This window comes from Vidua macroura, chromosome Z (assembly GCF_024509145.1).
Source record: "Vidua macroura isolate BioBank_ID:100142 chromosome Z, ASM2450914v1, whole genome shotgun sequence".
Classification (NCBI taxonomy): Eukaryota; Metazoa; Chordata; class Aves; order Passeriformes; family Viduidae; genus Vidua; species Vidua macroura.
Window position 1 is genome coordinate 68,572,900 of NC_071611.1, and position 14,254 is coordinate 68,587,153.

General features: G+C 36.9%; 1 protein-coding gene across 8 annotated transcripts in view; it reads left to right on the forward strand.

Annotated features, from left to right (window-relative positions):
- The window catches only part of PAM (peptidylglycine alpha-amidating monooxygenase), a 119,768-nt gene that overhangs the window by 55,337 nt on the left and 50,177 nt on the right, over nucleotides 1-14,254 (forward strand). For all 8 annotated transcript variants that reach the window (XM_054003209.1, XM_054003213.1, XM_054003210.1 and 5 more), the window contains exons 3-5: nucleotides 189-309; nucleotides 2,500-2,557; nucleotides 8,355-8,442. In XM_054003209.1, coding sequence (XP_053859184.1) covers nucleotides 189-309; nucleotides 2,500-2,557; nucleotides 8,355-8,442 — 267 coding nt within the window. The remainder of the gene's footprint in view (nucleotides 1-188; nucleotides 310-2,499; nucleotides 2,558-8,354; nucleotides 8,443-14,254) is intronic.

Genomic DNA, 14,254 nt, shown 5'->3' on the forward strand with positions numbered 1-14,254 from the left:
AACTACTTCAATAAGTACTGCATAACTAAGATGTTCTTCTCAGCTTGTGATGGAGTGAAATTTTCAGATCACTCCTGGAACTACTCAGCATTGTCTAACTTTTTTACTAGTTCTGTAAGGAACCTTCTTTTAAGAAAGACATAATAAAAATCAATACTTAAAAAAAATATTTCTTCCTTCTTTTTCAGATATAAAGATACTAGTACATCTCTTTCCAGTGAATGCCTTGGAAGTAACCAGCCGGTGATTTCCTTTGGTCTGTCAGATTTTGCACTGGACATTCGCATGCCTGCAGTGACACCTAAGCAGGTGAGAGAATTGCAGTTTTTGCCTCTTTCTCTTCTTCCAATAATCTAGGAAAACAAAACCTTCCCTACAATATCACTCAAATAAAATGAACAATAAAATCAGGTTAACTTTTATAAATACATATCTTTATGTACTTCTCAGAGAAAAGTAGGCAACAAAAAGTAGCCTCAAATAAGAGAAAAATCTCGTCATTGAATTAATTTTAATTGTAAAATGTTGGTTTCATAAACTGAATTGTTGAAGTTTTAAAATGTGAAAAATTTCTAGCTGTGCTAGTAAGACACACAGTTGCAGTTTACACCAAATCTCAGATGATGCATCAGTAAATCTAGTTACATTAAACTGTACGTTTCTGCAGCTTCAGCAAGCTGAGAGAAAACAACTAAAAAGCATTTTAAAAGCGGTAGTACTTCTGACCTAGTATTTTTAACTCTCAAAATACTCCATGAAAGCTATTACAAACAAGTTATGATATTATACTCTTTAAGGTATGAAGTGTATTGTATTCTGCTGAACCAAGTGAATAAAAGTGAAGACATTTAAGATTTTTAAACTTAACATTAAGATTCACATAAAATATTGAGATTCCACTGTCAGGTTCACATCTAATTTCATTAAGCAAGATAAAGAATGATTTTTTTCTTTTGTAATAAGCCATTGCAGAGGATTATATATATATATATCTCATTAAGAGGTCTACATCTCTTTTAAAGGGCTGCAGGTGCTTGAAAAGAGCAGTATGTTGTGGTGCAGTAGTTGATGACTCGTTGTTGTAGACAATGCTTTTTAAAGGAGTGAAGAGAAAATGATGTTTTCAAGTTACTGGAGAAAACCCCTCTGGAACATGTAATTTAAAGCAAGTGCAAAACAGAAATATGGTTTCTCCTAGATCTTTGCAGCAAAATATTAAACTTCTCCATCAGAAAGAGTGAAAAGTACTCTCAGTTCATCCAGGTGCACATTTATAATCATGAGTTATTGATTTTACCTAAGGAGCCATAAGTTGAACAGCTAGGAAACACATACATGATATATATCAGTCAGTTCAGATTCCTATGAAAAAAACCCTTTTTGTGTTGTGTAATGTCAAGGCTGAGGGAAAGGTTGCTAAAAACCCTGCATTTTTTAAATGAGTAACTGGGCATGTTGAAGGGGTGGGAGGGCCAGGATTTGTCTTACAGTTCATAACTGCAGTTGTTCTATGGGTGCATGAATGTCAACCAAGCCCTTACATGACTTACGAGTGTGCTACGTTGTGCATTCTTTTGGCACAGGTACTGCACATGAACATTAATTGGAAACTGTTTAATTTCTACTGCACTGTGAAGCACTGCTGCCACTGGCTTTCAAAGTTTGAATATAAGGTCCTAAATTAGGTTCTGCTTCTTTTTTAAAAAAAATATCTTCTGAACCCAGTTTAAATAAAAAACATAGAATATTTCCTTTTCTATTTCTAGAAGGCTTTAGTATTTTATCTGTGTAAATGCATGTAATCACAGTACACAAAGGCATTCACATCAATTGTATCAGTTAACCTCTGTTCATCCTTCCCATTTTCTAGCAAAACCACCAAAAGTGGTTTCTTATCTGTGCAAATCACTGCTCTATGTAATCACATATTGTTATCACCATTGTACTTTCCTTCTCTGTTGCATTTAATTATCTACACCTATCCACAGAACCTTCTTTTAAATTAAGTTTGAAGTTATTCATAGCAGGAATTTTATCTTTGTCTGTTTAGATGTCCTTATGAAAGTGAAAGCCTGCCAGATTTTGAGTGCATGGGTATAGTGAAATTCCAGTAGGTGATACAGTTCCTTTCCTAAACAGCCTTAAAAGTTGGAAAAAAAATTTTCAAAAAAAGAGGTTTAAAATAGTTAGTAGTGTACCTACCAACCTAATAGCTGCTTTGATAACCTTATAGCCTGATCTCTGTTACAAGTGAATAAATTGTGGCAATTAATTTATTTCTTACAATAGTACACCAGATAATATACATCATATCTGCCTGAGTATCTCAGTAAAGTACATGGTATTTTTTCTAGATGGTCCTATTGTATACGTATATTTGTTCAGTATTCCCACATTCATTTTCAGAAAGTGTAGGGAATTTTGATTCTTTGTTTCTATTCTTTAAATTCTAAATTTTCCCAATTTAAAGGTAATTTCTGTTCTCTTTTCTTTTAACAGTCTGATACCTACCTCTGCATGTCAGTACCCCTGCCAGTGGATGATGAAGCCTATGTAGGTGAGTATTGGTTGACTGAAAGAACTTAAGCAAGCCATTTTCAAGAACCTCAACATTTCTTTTTTTTCTTTGACTCATATTAACTTAGTCTTTGGATGTCAGACTTTCCAAAACACATTTGTCATGTCTAATGCGGAAACAAACTAGAGGGAGCTACTTAGAGTCAAGATAAAACTGTATCTGAGGAGATTCATGAGTAATAGTAGTTAAGGAGCTGCATGCAGATGCCTCTGGCAGTCAGGACCAAACAGTCCATTTGTAAAGTATTGGCTTTCTGTCTCTGGCCAGATACTTATTTCTGCACTGCTGAGCAGACTGTTTATTTACTTCCTGGTACAGGTTGTAAATCCTAAGTACTTACAGTCAGTGTTGGCTGCAGAAAGACTTTACTTGGAGGAGAAACAAACCCTCTCCCTCTTTTTTTTTTTTTTTTTTTTTTTAATGGCATGGCATGAATAAGATGGCAGAGAAGTAGAAGGAAATACTGTAATGTGTTACAAATGCTGTCATCATATAAATCAGCAGAAGAACACCATCTGGTCAGAAAATCTTTGCGGTAGTTAAAATTTTATTGTGCCTTGCCATGAACATACAGTCGTTCAGATAGAAAGAAGGCTTATTGGTTTGGCTGAAGATAGCTTTGCTTTCAGAACATGCTATAAACTGTACAAAATGAAACAATATTTTTCTTTCTTTACACTTTTGTTGCATTTTAGGATACCTATGCTTAATAAAAGTATGCTGGGAATCCCATGTAGTTTTTGATGTAGTGTATTATGAGATTGTTGTTCCATGTGGATTTTCTTGTGGAAATCCCTCCGAAGATTTTGATTTTCATGTTTTATTACAGTAGCTAAGAAAAATGATTAAATTTTTTTCAGTGTTTTCTCTATATATCTGTTTGTAAAGAGGTGAGAATCTGACCTCACATTTTGATTGTGATTATGGCCCCAGAAGGAAAAAAAATGAGCATAGGAGGAAGGGAGTGAGTGTTCACTCTTGAATAAATTATGCTTGCTGTGCTGTGTATGCAATAGACTCTTCTGCTTTTGTTGATTCATAGAAAGGCAATATTACTAACTTCCTCCTTAAGCAGCTTTTATTTAGTGTGTCACTGAGTTGAAAAATTCCATAGTTTAATTCATTGTTAGGTTCTGTTGCTTGTGTTAAAGGAACATAAACTTCTTTTGATGGTGTGTATGCTTAAAAGGACCTACTTTTTGAAAGAAAAAGTACTTTTTCTTTCAAGAAAGAATACTGAAAGAATTTGCTTTAAAGTTATGCAAAGTCTCACTGCGAATCATGCAATGCAACCCATTTTATTTTTTTCTGCAGACCTAAACATTTATATATTCTTCACCTGACTTGTACAGGATTTGGTCACCTTTCTGGTGATCACTGTTCCTGAGTACCCATCATTAAAAAGCAGAATAAGGTCTCTGGACAGAGAAACCATTCTAGTTGTCTTTAGAGCTTTGAAGAGCAAGAGGAACTTGATGAGCAATCTGTAAAAAGCCCAGATTGTTGTGTGACCATAAAGTGTTCCCATGATAGCATTCCTTACAAAGAAATATATATTGGAATATATATATATATATATGTGATTTTTTTTTTGTATGCTTTAAAATTAGAAGAAAAATTTTGGGTTTTCCCTCTTTTGTCACTTCCACATATGGTAAAAATGAATAGGCATATGATCAGTGTGAAGCATGTGACCATCCCATTTTGCTTCACTGGGAAGTGTTCCTCATGGAAAAGGCTCAGACTGGAGTATTCATAATCCACAGAAGTTACATGATCATTAGAAAGAGTAGACTCAATCATATCCAGCTGTAGAGAGTTGAAAGAATGTATAATGACCTACCTTATAAAATATCTAAGTAGAAAACTATTAACTTGCATACATGTATTTTGTGTTGCGTTCTGTGTGCCACAGAAGGTTGGCTGGCACACAGAAAATGTTTAATCTTTTTGAAAGGATAGAGTCTATATTTTTGTAGTTAAAGTTGGATCTGCATTCATTGAATTGCCAATAAATGGTGTAATTAACTTTCCTTAAAACATACTGTTTTGCTTTGTGAGAAAAACAACAGAAAACTAGCATATGAACTGTTACTGGGTTGCTGTTTAGTGATGTTGAGAAGACTGTGTTCTGTAGAGCTTCAACATGAGGATATGTTAATACATATAAATGAAACAGTAAACTGGATTCCTGAAACATTTTCATGGTAAAGCCACATGTTCTGCCTTCAGTTCAATTTATTTGCTAAGTAAATGCCTTGTGCTTTGTTTTCTTTTATGGTTTAAAGAGACGTTTTTATGACCAGTTGTCTTTGCAGTTTCCTCAAGACTTGCTAATTCATTCCTTTTCTTAACTTTGCCTTCCTATTTTTACTCTTATTTCTTCCTTCCTCCAAGACATTTTGGAAGAGGAGGCTCTATAATGGAACCTGCAGCAAGATATTTTTGTTGGGTATTGGTGAAATATAAGAGCCTTGGAAGAGAGAGCTTCTTTTTTATGTGGGCAGTACTACGTTGTTATTAAGCAGAAATTTTTTTTGTAACATTTTTTTCAGTATTTTTATTAAATTTGTATATAAGGACTTTGAATTCAGACTTCAACTTTGCTATTTCCCTAAAGGAAACCAGTAAATAATCATGCTTGCATAGGGACAGTGGGTATAACTTTGTACTTCAAAACTGGAGGGATGCTGTACCAGAATTCACAAACTTGTTCAGAGTCATTTCTCAGACACTATCAGAGGAAGGAATCGATCACGCTTACTTAATGAAATGTTGCCAGCTGGAAGGAGAATTAGAGCAGGTTTTGCCCTATGGATGTTTTTCAGACATGCATCTCTATAATTTTGCTGATGCTGTTTTCTCTATTAGGTTCTTTAGTGAAGGACTGTCAAGGCTGAGATTTCTGTTTGAACCAGTTGTTTCTCTGTCCCAAATGGCTGTAAATACCGACCAATTTGATTAAGGAGAATATTTTTTGTGAGATGGGTTGGTGTATATTTAGGTTTATGTTAGGAACATACCCTTTACTCCTGGGAAGTGAAATGGCTGTGAGATTAATGTGTTGAAATTAATGAGTGAGATTTTCCAATAAAGTATTACTCCAGTTTTATTTTTAAAACATGTCATTGTCGCTTTCTTCTTCTGCATCCTGTTTGATTAATGTTTATGAATAAATAGCTAAACCAGAAACTCAGGTGAATCTTTAATGGTGCAGGCATTGGTAAAAATTAGTTTTTCATAAGTAAATTATAGAGAGAGCTAAATGGTGCTCTACAGACACTCAGAAAAAGTTAGTCTGACAGCAGACCTCTCAGCCAAAAAACTTGACTGTCACCTTCACTTGCTTATATTCATTTACATGGGTGACCATCAATAAATGTGTTTTTCTTACTGACTCATGATAAGTCCCTGTCAAATTATTCTGTAGAAATGAAATTGAGCCTTCTACATTCAGCAACACGCATTGAAGTAATTAGATGGTTTATTACTTCTCATCCATAAAGGTCTCTGAGAAGCTGTAGGTTTGTTGCTCTGTTATGGGATGTATAAACTTTTCTATTGCCAAGAAATATATCAACTTTGTTTAATGGAATTATTCTTCGTAAAGATTAATACATAGCTTAAGTACATAGGGTTACGGTTAAACTGATGTCATGGTCTGTTCATTCCTGTTTCTCTTCAAGTTTGTAGTTCTAAGTAGTACTTGATCAAGAAATTATGTCAGTCTTCCATTTAGTATGTATATGAAAGCTGCTGCTGTTATTTTAGTAATCATGATACTCAGGGCATATTGGTACTTGCAGCGTTGTGTTGTTTTCCCCGGTCTCAGGCAGCTCTGGAGAGCCCGGCTAAAGGCACTGCTTCTCGGCGGGACCGGGGTGCGCTGTGGTGTTCAGCGCACCAGCGGGGGCTGGCTGCGCTCTGTGGCCGGCACTGGGGCAAGGCAGAGAGGCGAAGGAGGCGCACCTTGTCCTTGCGGTTGGTTGGAGAGGGTTTATTGTCGCGTGGAGCTGTGATGGAGAACAGCGGCTGCTCCCTAGCGCCGCATGGACAAAATGGCAACGAACAAAGGAACGTGTGGGGTTTTATAGGGGGCGGGCAGATACGGGCGGAAGCCCTCTTTACCCAATGGGGACAGACAACAAGGGAGTGATGTAGAATGGGGACGCGACAGGGGCGGACACAGGGTTCCAGGATGAACGGGGTTGCAGGAACTGGGTAACAGACACAGAACTCTCAGGAGTGAACAGGGGGGTGGCCACAAGGCTGGCATGGTGATGTTCCAATGGTAAGTGACCTGGAACGGACCACCACGGGGGGAACATGGGGGTACACAGGGGTACACAGAACCGGCTGACTAACGTATATCAGAACCCCTAATCTGAACCCAAACCCGGGATGCAACAGGTACTCTTACCTATGGTACCTCTGGTACCCTGTGGTACCTATGGTACTTCTTACTCTACTGGAATTTCTTATTTCTCAAACCAAGCCCTCAGCTGTGGCATGCTCACTTCCTTACAGTCTGACCACCTATCTTCAAGCTAAAACTTGACTTACATGCTTTAACTGTTGGCTGGTTTTCCTTACTTTCTATGACAGATCTCAGCTCCAGAAATTGAGTTAGAAGCTATTTGATATTTTTTCCCGTGTGAAACTGGGACGATAACCCACATCATCATTCATTTCAGGAACCCTGCCACATTTCTTTGTTAAAATACTGATTTCTGAGTGCAGGTAATGCCATAAATCTCAGGAGCAGAATATTGTTTCACTGGTTTGCAGCTTCACCATCTTCCCTGTTAACAGCTAAAAGACAGTTACTTGGAGGCTTCTCACTGTCTGTGTACATGAAGAGGCAGCAGTAACTTGTCTTCAGAATTTCTGCTGTAGTACAAAGTTAAAAACCATTGCATTCCCTGCAACGGCATATTTTTTCTGTAGTAATAAAAGAATGTAGTTTGCTTTTAGAAATGCCAACATTATACATTCATGGTCAATATTACTCCCATGATGTTGATAAAATTTTTACTTTGCTAAACAGGATCACAAGTACTTGAGAAACAAAACCAGTGTTTTATCTGTGGCATAGTTTAAAGAATAGACATTTGAGAGGTGAACATTCACATCTAATATTCTAATAATGAGAAATATTTGGGCAGTGAGATGATGCTAACTTTAAACAAATCTTGGTTTTCATTCCAAAGGATTTGACTTATTAGTGAGATTTAATCCCTTCTTGGAACAGTTGTCCCAAGAAAGATGCAGGAAAAAAGCAAGCCAGGTAGAATACTGGAAGAAGATGTTACTAATGCAAAAGATTTAGTTGCTCTTAACTGTAATTTACTGCTTGTTTGTATTTTTTATGAAGCAGAAAAGAATTAGAAGAGTATTATTAAGTCACAAGTCTAGATTTCAAAGGTAGATTGAAATTAGGTTGGTGATGAAAAATTTTGTGGTTTGGGATACACTGATATATTAACTTATTATCATATTTAACTTCTGTGGGAAATACAGTGGTTTTCATTAGGAACTTAGAGTTTCCATTTCTTAATAAAAAAAATGAGATATATACAGTGTTTTAGCTGAGAAGGAAGGCTGTTGAATGAAAATTTAAGGAACGTGTGTAAGTGGAATGCAGAAGGCAAATAAATGGTGGGGATGTACTTGCCTTATTTGTAGTATTACGGGGAAAAATGGCACAAGACTATCTTGGTTATATAACTTATGGTGAGATTAGATAGCTTACTTGTTTTGCCATATTTTTTTTCAGTTGACTTTAAGCCTCATGCCAGCATGGACACAGTCCATCATATGTTACTCTTTGGATGTAATGAACCTTCCTCTACTGAAAATTACTGGTAAGAACTGCATCTTGCTTTTGTTATTAACCAACTCTTTTTCAGTGTTAATTGCTTAAACCTCTTCCATTGTCAGAATCTCTTGGAAAAGTAGGAAAATTTGAAATTAAGAAGAAATATAGTCTTTCCACACTTAAAGTGCTTTTTTTTTTAAACTAACTCCTCCATATTCTTCATGACTAATTGACTGTCTTCAAGGAGGAGGCAGAAGCTGTAATAAAGAGAGTGTCATTGAATACCAAGAAATCTAATCTTTGAACTAAAGTTGGTTGCTTTTCTCTGTATGAAGTCATGTAGCAGAATGAAACTGAGCAAAGGATAAACTAAAGAATATTATTATTTGATTTGGTAGTTGACTTGTGCTTCAAAATGCCTAAGCAGAGGGAAATGCCTAGGCATTTTGAGAGCAGAGGAAAACACTCAATGCCAGTAAAATAGGTGTGTGGAGGCAATGTGAAGAGAACGTGAAGAAGGTGGGTGGAAATTAATCATCTATCCAGTAATTTTGCAAAGTTTCTGTAGGTTTTCATGAGAGAACAGATGAAGTATTTTTGCTGATGCTACAAAGGTTATATGAATTATTCTGAACTGTAGAACAATTTTAATACAGGTGTTCCGATAGAGTTGTGTAATCGTAATTTATCTTTCAAGTATTTACCAAAACCTGGAATTTAGAATTAACAGTATAGTATAATATAATTTCAGGAAAAATACCCCAAAACATTCTGAATGCCTGTTTTGGGTAAGTAATTTGATTAGTATTTTAGACACACACAACACATTTTCCTCAAAAGCCTTATCGCCCATTTACCTAGCAACCAATAGTTATAATATTGAAAATGAAATCTTGCACAGTTGTGCAAGAAAAGCAGATGCTTAAGAAGTTCAGACAAAAGTAAAACTGAAAGCATAGAATTTCTTTAAATTTCTTTTCCCTGCAGACAGCTTTTCTGTGTTCTTTTTTATTGTATCTCAAATGATAGAATATACTTGAATACTTTAATGTGAACAATACACCAACATAAAAGTTTTCCAGTCTGACCTTTTAAAAATAGGTGAGTATTCTATTTAAAACTCTGTAGAGTTCGTACTTGGAGCTTGTGCTGTTTTTGTATTTCTGAAAGTAGTTTTAATAGAGCCTTGGAATAATTTGTACATGAAAGAATTATGTTGTTACAGATTGATCAGGAGCTTGTGTTGAAGTTATGAGACAATGTCTAAGTCACAAGTAACTGATGTTCTGAGGTTGTACAAGAGTACAACGCCAAAAACCAAAGTTTTACAAAACTGAATCAAACTGAAATCCCTGTTTTGAGTCTATAGAGTTCAGGTAGTTTGAGCTCCCTGGTTGTTCTTTCACTCTCCCAGCAGAAGACTCACAATGACAGCCTTTGCGGTGTGGCAGCTAATGTTGCTTTTGTTCTTGATTGACCTGACAAACAAGATACTTACTTAGTTATGATGGACTGAGCTTGTTGAACACCAGATTCCCACCAAGCTGCTCTATCCCTCCACTCCTCAGGATGGAAAAAAACTCAGGAGTCCAAGCAAAGGCAGTTTAATAAAGCAAAAGCGAATGTTGTTCAAAAGTGGAGGAAAAAAAAATATTTTATTCTCTTCTTTTCATCACTAAGCCACTTCCTAGGAAACAGGACTTCAGCACAAGTAACAGTTGCTCTGAAAGCCAAATAAATAACAAACGTGTGTGTGTGTGACACAGTGGCCACTAGGAGATAACCTCCCACTAGCCATATCTCCTGGCCTGTGCCAAGAGTGGCCACTCCTTATACAACCCCTAGGGTCGGTCTGGGTAGCGGTGTGAGCAGTTCTGCTTGGTACCCTGAAGCAGCAAGGCTGCTCTGCTGTTTCCAATCTGAATCGAGAATCCGAGGTGTAGGAACGAGAGGGAACACTTGTGTGGGTTCCCAAGAGGTTTAATTATTGAGAGGAGCTAGGGACAAGTGACACAGAATACAGGCTTGCAACAACTTACATATAGGGGAGGGTACAAGGGGAGGATACAAACTTCAACCAATTGGAGGACACCTGGGGAGGAGCACAGGGTGGGGAATACATTGTGACAGCCAATAGGGGGCAACAGGGGAGGAGAATAGTTTTAACATACCAATGGGGTTTCAAGGCATACAGGATAGACATGGAAGGTTCTAGGAATAAGGGTGGGGCTACTGTGACAGACAAAGGAAGAGGGCAGGGTTTCACTGACTGGCGGGGAAGGATCCAGAATAAAGGGTTGGTCTTTGGGGAGATGGAGAGGGCATTGGGAGGATACAACTCTGGGGTAAACCAACATATATGGGGGCAACCAGAACAAACCATTTTGAATTTATAACAGAAACCACACCACCACATCTCCCCCTTTTTTGTTTAGTTTTGAAGAAAGAAGGAAGAGGGATGGGAAGAATAAATTTTCTATTACCTTTAATTGTTGAGTGGATGTAATACGGTTTAGAACATTTCTTTGGTCAGTTTGTGTCAGCTGGCTTGGCTGTGGCCTCTACTAAGATCTTTCCCAAACACTGATGTGTTATCAACAACTTTCTAAGCCAGACCAAATATGTTAGTGTTGTGTTTAAATCTGCTGTTTTCAATTTTTCATATACAGATTTTGATTAGATCTTGCTATTTTTTATGTGTATTTTCTGAGGTTTTATGTTTGCTTTGCATTCTCAAAATGAAAGCTCTTCGTTCACTCTCTCATCATTTCACATCCCTGTTTTTGCAGCAGTTTTCAGCTTTTTATCTTGCTCTACCTGCAGGTATTTGCAAGGCTAGGAAGATGATTATGTGTTTTCTACATAAAATAGACTAAAGAGTGCTAGGAACTTCTAACCTAATTTTGTTAAAGTAGTTCTGGTGACTTTGTCTTACTGGTCTTCATTGTTGTTTATTTTGTTTGGTTATTTGCTGTTCCTTTAGTTACCTGAAGGCTTGCTCCTCTGTCTAGTAGGGAAGGAACAGTTGTTTGAGCTGATCGCTGTAAGACTTGTTTAGCAGGAATCCTCTCCTTACTTTTTAAATGCTCAACATTTTTACAGAGCCAGCTTTAATTTAATTAGGCATGCCACACAGGTTTTTTTTGTTTTTTTTTTTTTAGTTTCTTTTTCAAAGTTCTGGCAATATTAGTTATATATGGTTTTTGAAGTCAAGTTTTTCTTTACCATAATGATGTGAAAAATAGGCTGTTAGGAACAATCAGAATAGAAGATCAAAATTAGTTTCCCTGAGATGTGAAATTTCATTCAGGTCAGTTTTAAGTGAGGAGAAATGAGAAGCATCCACATTACTCTGTTTGGATTAGCTGCCCTTTGGCCATTAGCAGTGCTAAGCCAAAATCTGTGATGCCCATCTGGCCTGCTGCCTTTTCTGGTGATCTGACACTATTCTTGCAAATGTCCCTGGCCTTCTGAAAGGCTGTCAAGTTGTGTGGAACCTGCACTGGTTTCAACATTCACTGCAGTGGGGTAGAATCTTTATCTGATCAAATGCTAAAGGTTGTTCTCCCTTCTTGAAATCCATAGGCCTTTCCACAGGGGAAAAAAAAATGTTTTCCAGAGCTCATTGCCTCAGGTGTTGATCAGTACATTTAAAAAATGGCATAGCTGCTTTTATTCCTTGATCATAATTGATCTAAAAACAGTTCAGCCACAATGACAAGTGTTGCCTGAGCTGACAAACTGTGTTGAAATTGAAGTAACATGCCTGAACTGATTGATAAAAGTTCAGATTCCCTGTAGATAATCAGGAATGCACTTGAATGTTTTAAAAGAAAATGTTGAATTATTCAGAACTTGTGAGTCTCCTGGCAAGACAAGTCTTGCACTGCATCAAACATAACACTGAAATAATATCTTGTGAATGAGCTGATTCATAGATAAAGCCATTATTTTGAGATCAGGCAGGGCAACTTTAAATAGTTATGCAAACAAATGTATACGTGCAGGTCACAGATGGCCACCTGGTGATTCCTCTATCAGACAGTTGTTTCTGTTGGCAGGAAAGAATGGGTTTAGATGCCTTTGACATCAGTAGTTCAGTAGAGGTTGCAAAAGATGTCATGACTAGTTCAGTGAAGGACATTTATTTCATTGCATGATGAAGAGTGGGGGACAGTAGAAAGAATTGTATTTTTAGGTGTAGTTTCTTACCAGTGCCACTGCCCCAGAATGTTCTGCAACATTCAAGAACTGAAAATTATTATTTGTCTTACTCAATCACCTCAATTATCAGTTTTTTAGCATATAAATACTTTTTTTAAAGTATTGATTAGTATCAAGGAGTGCAGTGTAATAGAGAAATAAATAAAAGAAGTTACTTGTTACCATAACCAATGCAAATGGGCTAAAGGGATACCTAAATACTGGTCTTGCTGATATAGTGAAAATTTTACTTTCAGTCTAGGTAATCAGTCAAAACCCCCATGTCATTAATAAAAACAGCTCATGGGCTTACCCAAGACTGGGGAGAATACCTTTAGGAAGTCCAGGAGAGTTTGCAAAAAACACAGAGATCCAGGAAGCAGTCAGTAAGCTCTCTCCTCTCCCAGTCCATTCCAAATTTTGAGTCAAAATCAGTTTTTAGAACAATAATGTGTAATATGCAGCTATAGTCCATTTTTAAAGTATTCTGTGTCACTCAGTCAGTTTTGAATCTCATTTTTTTTATGTAAAGAAGCTATGATTTTCAGTGATTTTTTGTTAGTTAAATTTATACTTTTTACTAACTCCCTGCTTTTCAATCTGTTTATCTTATTGCCTCTTCTTTGCAATCTCCTCTAGGTTTGTTTTTTTCTGAAAACTTAATGTTTCAAGATTATCATTGATGGTGAAATGAGATGGTTGACCATTTTTTAAACAAAATGAAAGACCAGTGTCTGTAGTTCATCTTTGTCACCTACAGTCTTCCCCCTCCATTCTGGTAGCCTCTTGGAAGCAAGTTTGAAGCAGCCTGCACAGGGCCTTTCCTAATTAATGTGTTCTTAGAAATACTGTGGTATAAATTAAAGACAGTTGTGCCCAAAGTGTGGTGGTAAAGCTGTGACTGTGCTTGTAGTTCCTTCTGGCATTCCTCCTAAACAATCTCTTCAACACATTCCCAAATTGTGCAGCTCAATACTAGGTTAGATCCATGAGGTCTTTTGGGTTTTTTGTATAGTAGCAGTGGGAAGCTGCATAATTTTCAGTTGCAGCTACATCCATCAAAACATTTTACTTACCTTGAAGTAAGTTTTGATTGTACTTTGGGACATGGGCATGTTTGAAGGGGAAGGTGATCAAACTGTTAGTTATGAAGGTCTAGAAATACATGTTGTAAGTATAAGTACTAAAAAAGAAGTGGTGTGTTGATACTATCATGATTATGGCAGAGCTTTTGAAGTTGAACTAAATACATTACCTTGGCTGCAATAAAGCTCACTGGAATGAAAGAAATGTGTGATATCCTACTGAGGTGGTTTGATACACATGCCAGAAGAGCTGGTTATTTCTGAGAGATACCTGGAAAGTGTCATCATCATTTGCACATATGGCTTAGCTATTCTCAGCAGAAACATGATCGAGCTGCATCTGCTAGATGTCCTGATCTTTTTTGTGTTCATACTCTTCCTCACACTGTGTGGCACTCTTTTTTCCCCACTATTTCAGGTGACTGAAACCATGCCTTACATACGCAAATGTTTTCCCAAGTGTCATTTTACAGGCAGTGATAAACAGCCTGTACCATTTTGATTTAGAATGAAACACTGGCATAGACGCCAACCTTTGTCACATCTGGCTTGAGTCTGTTGATGTAGTCT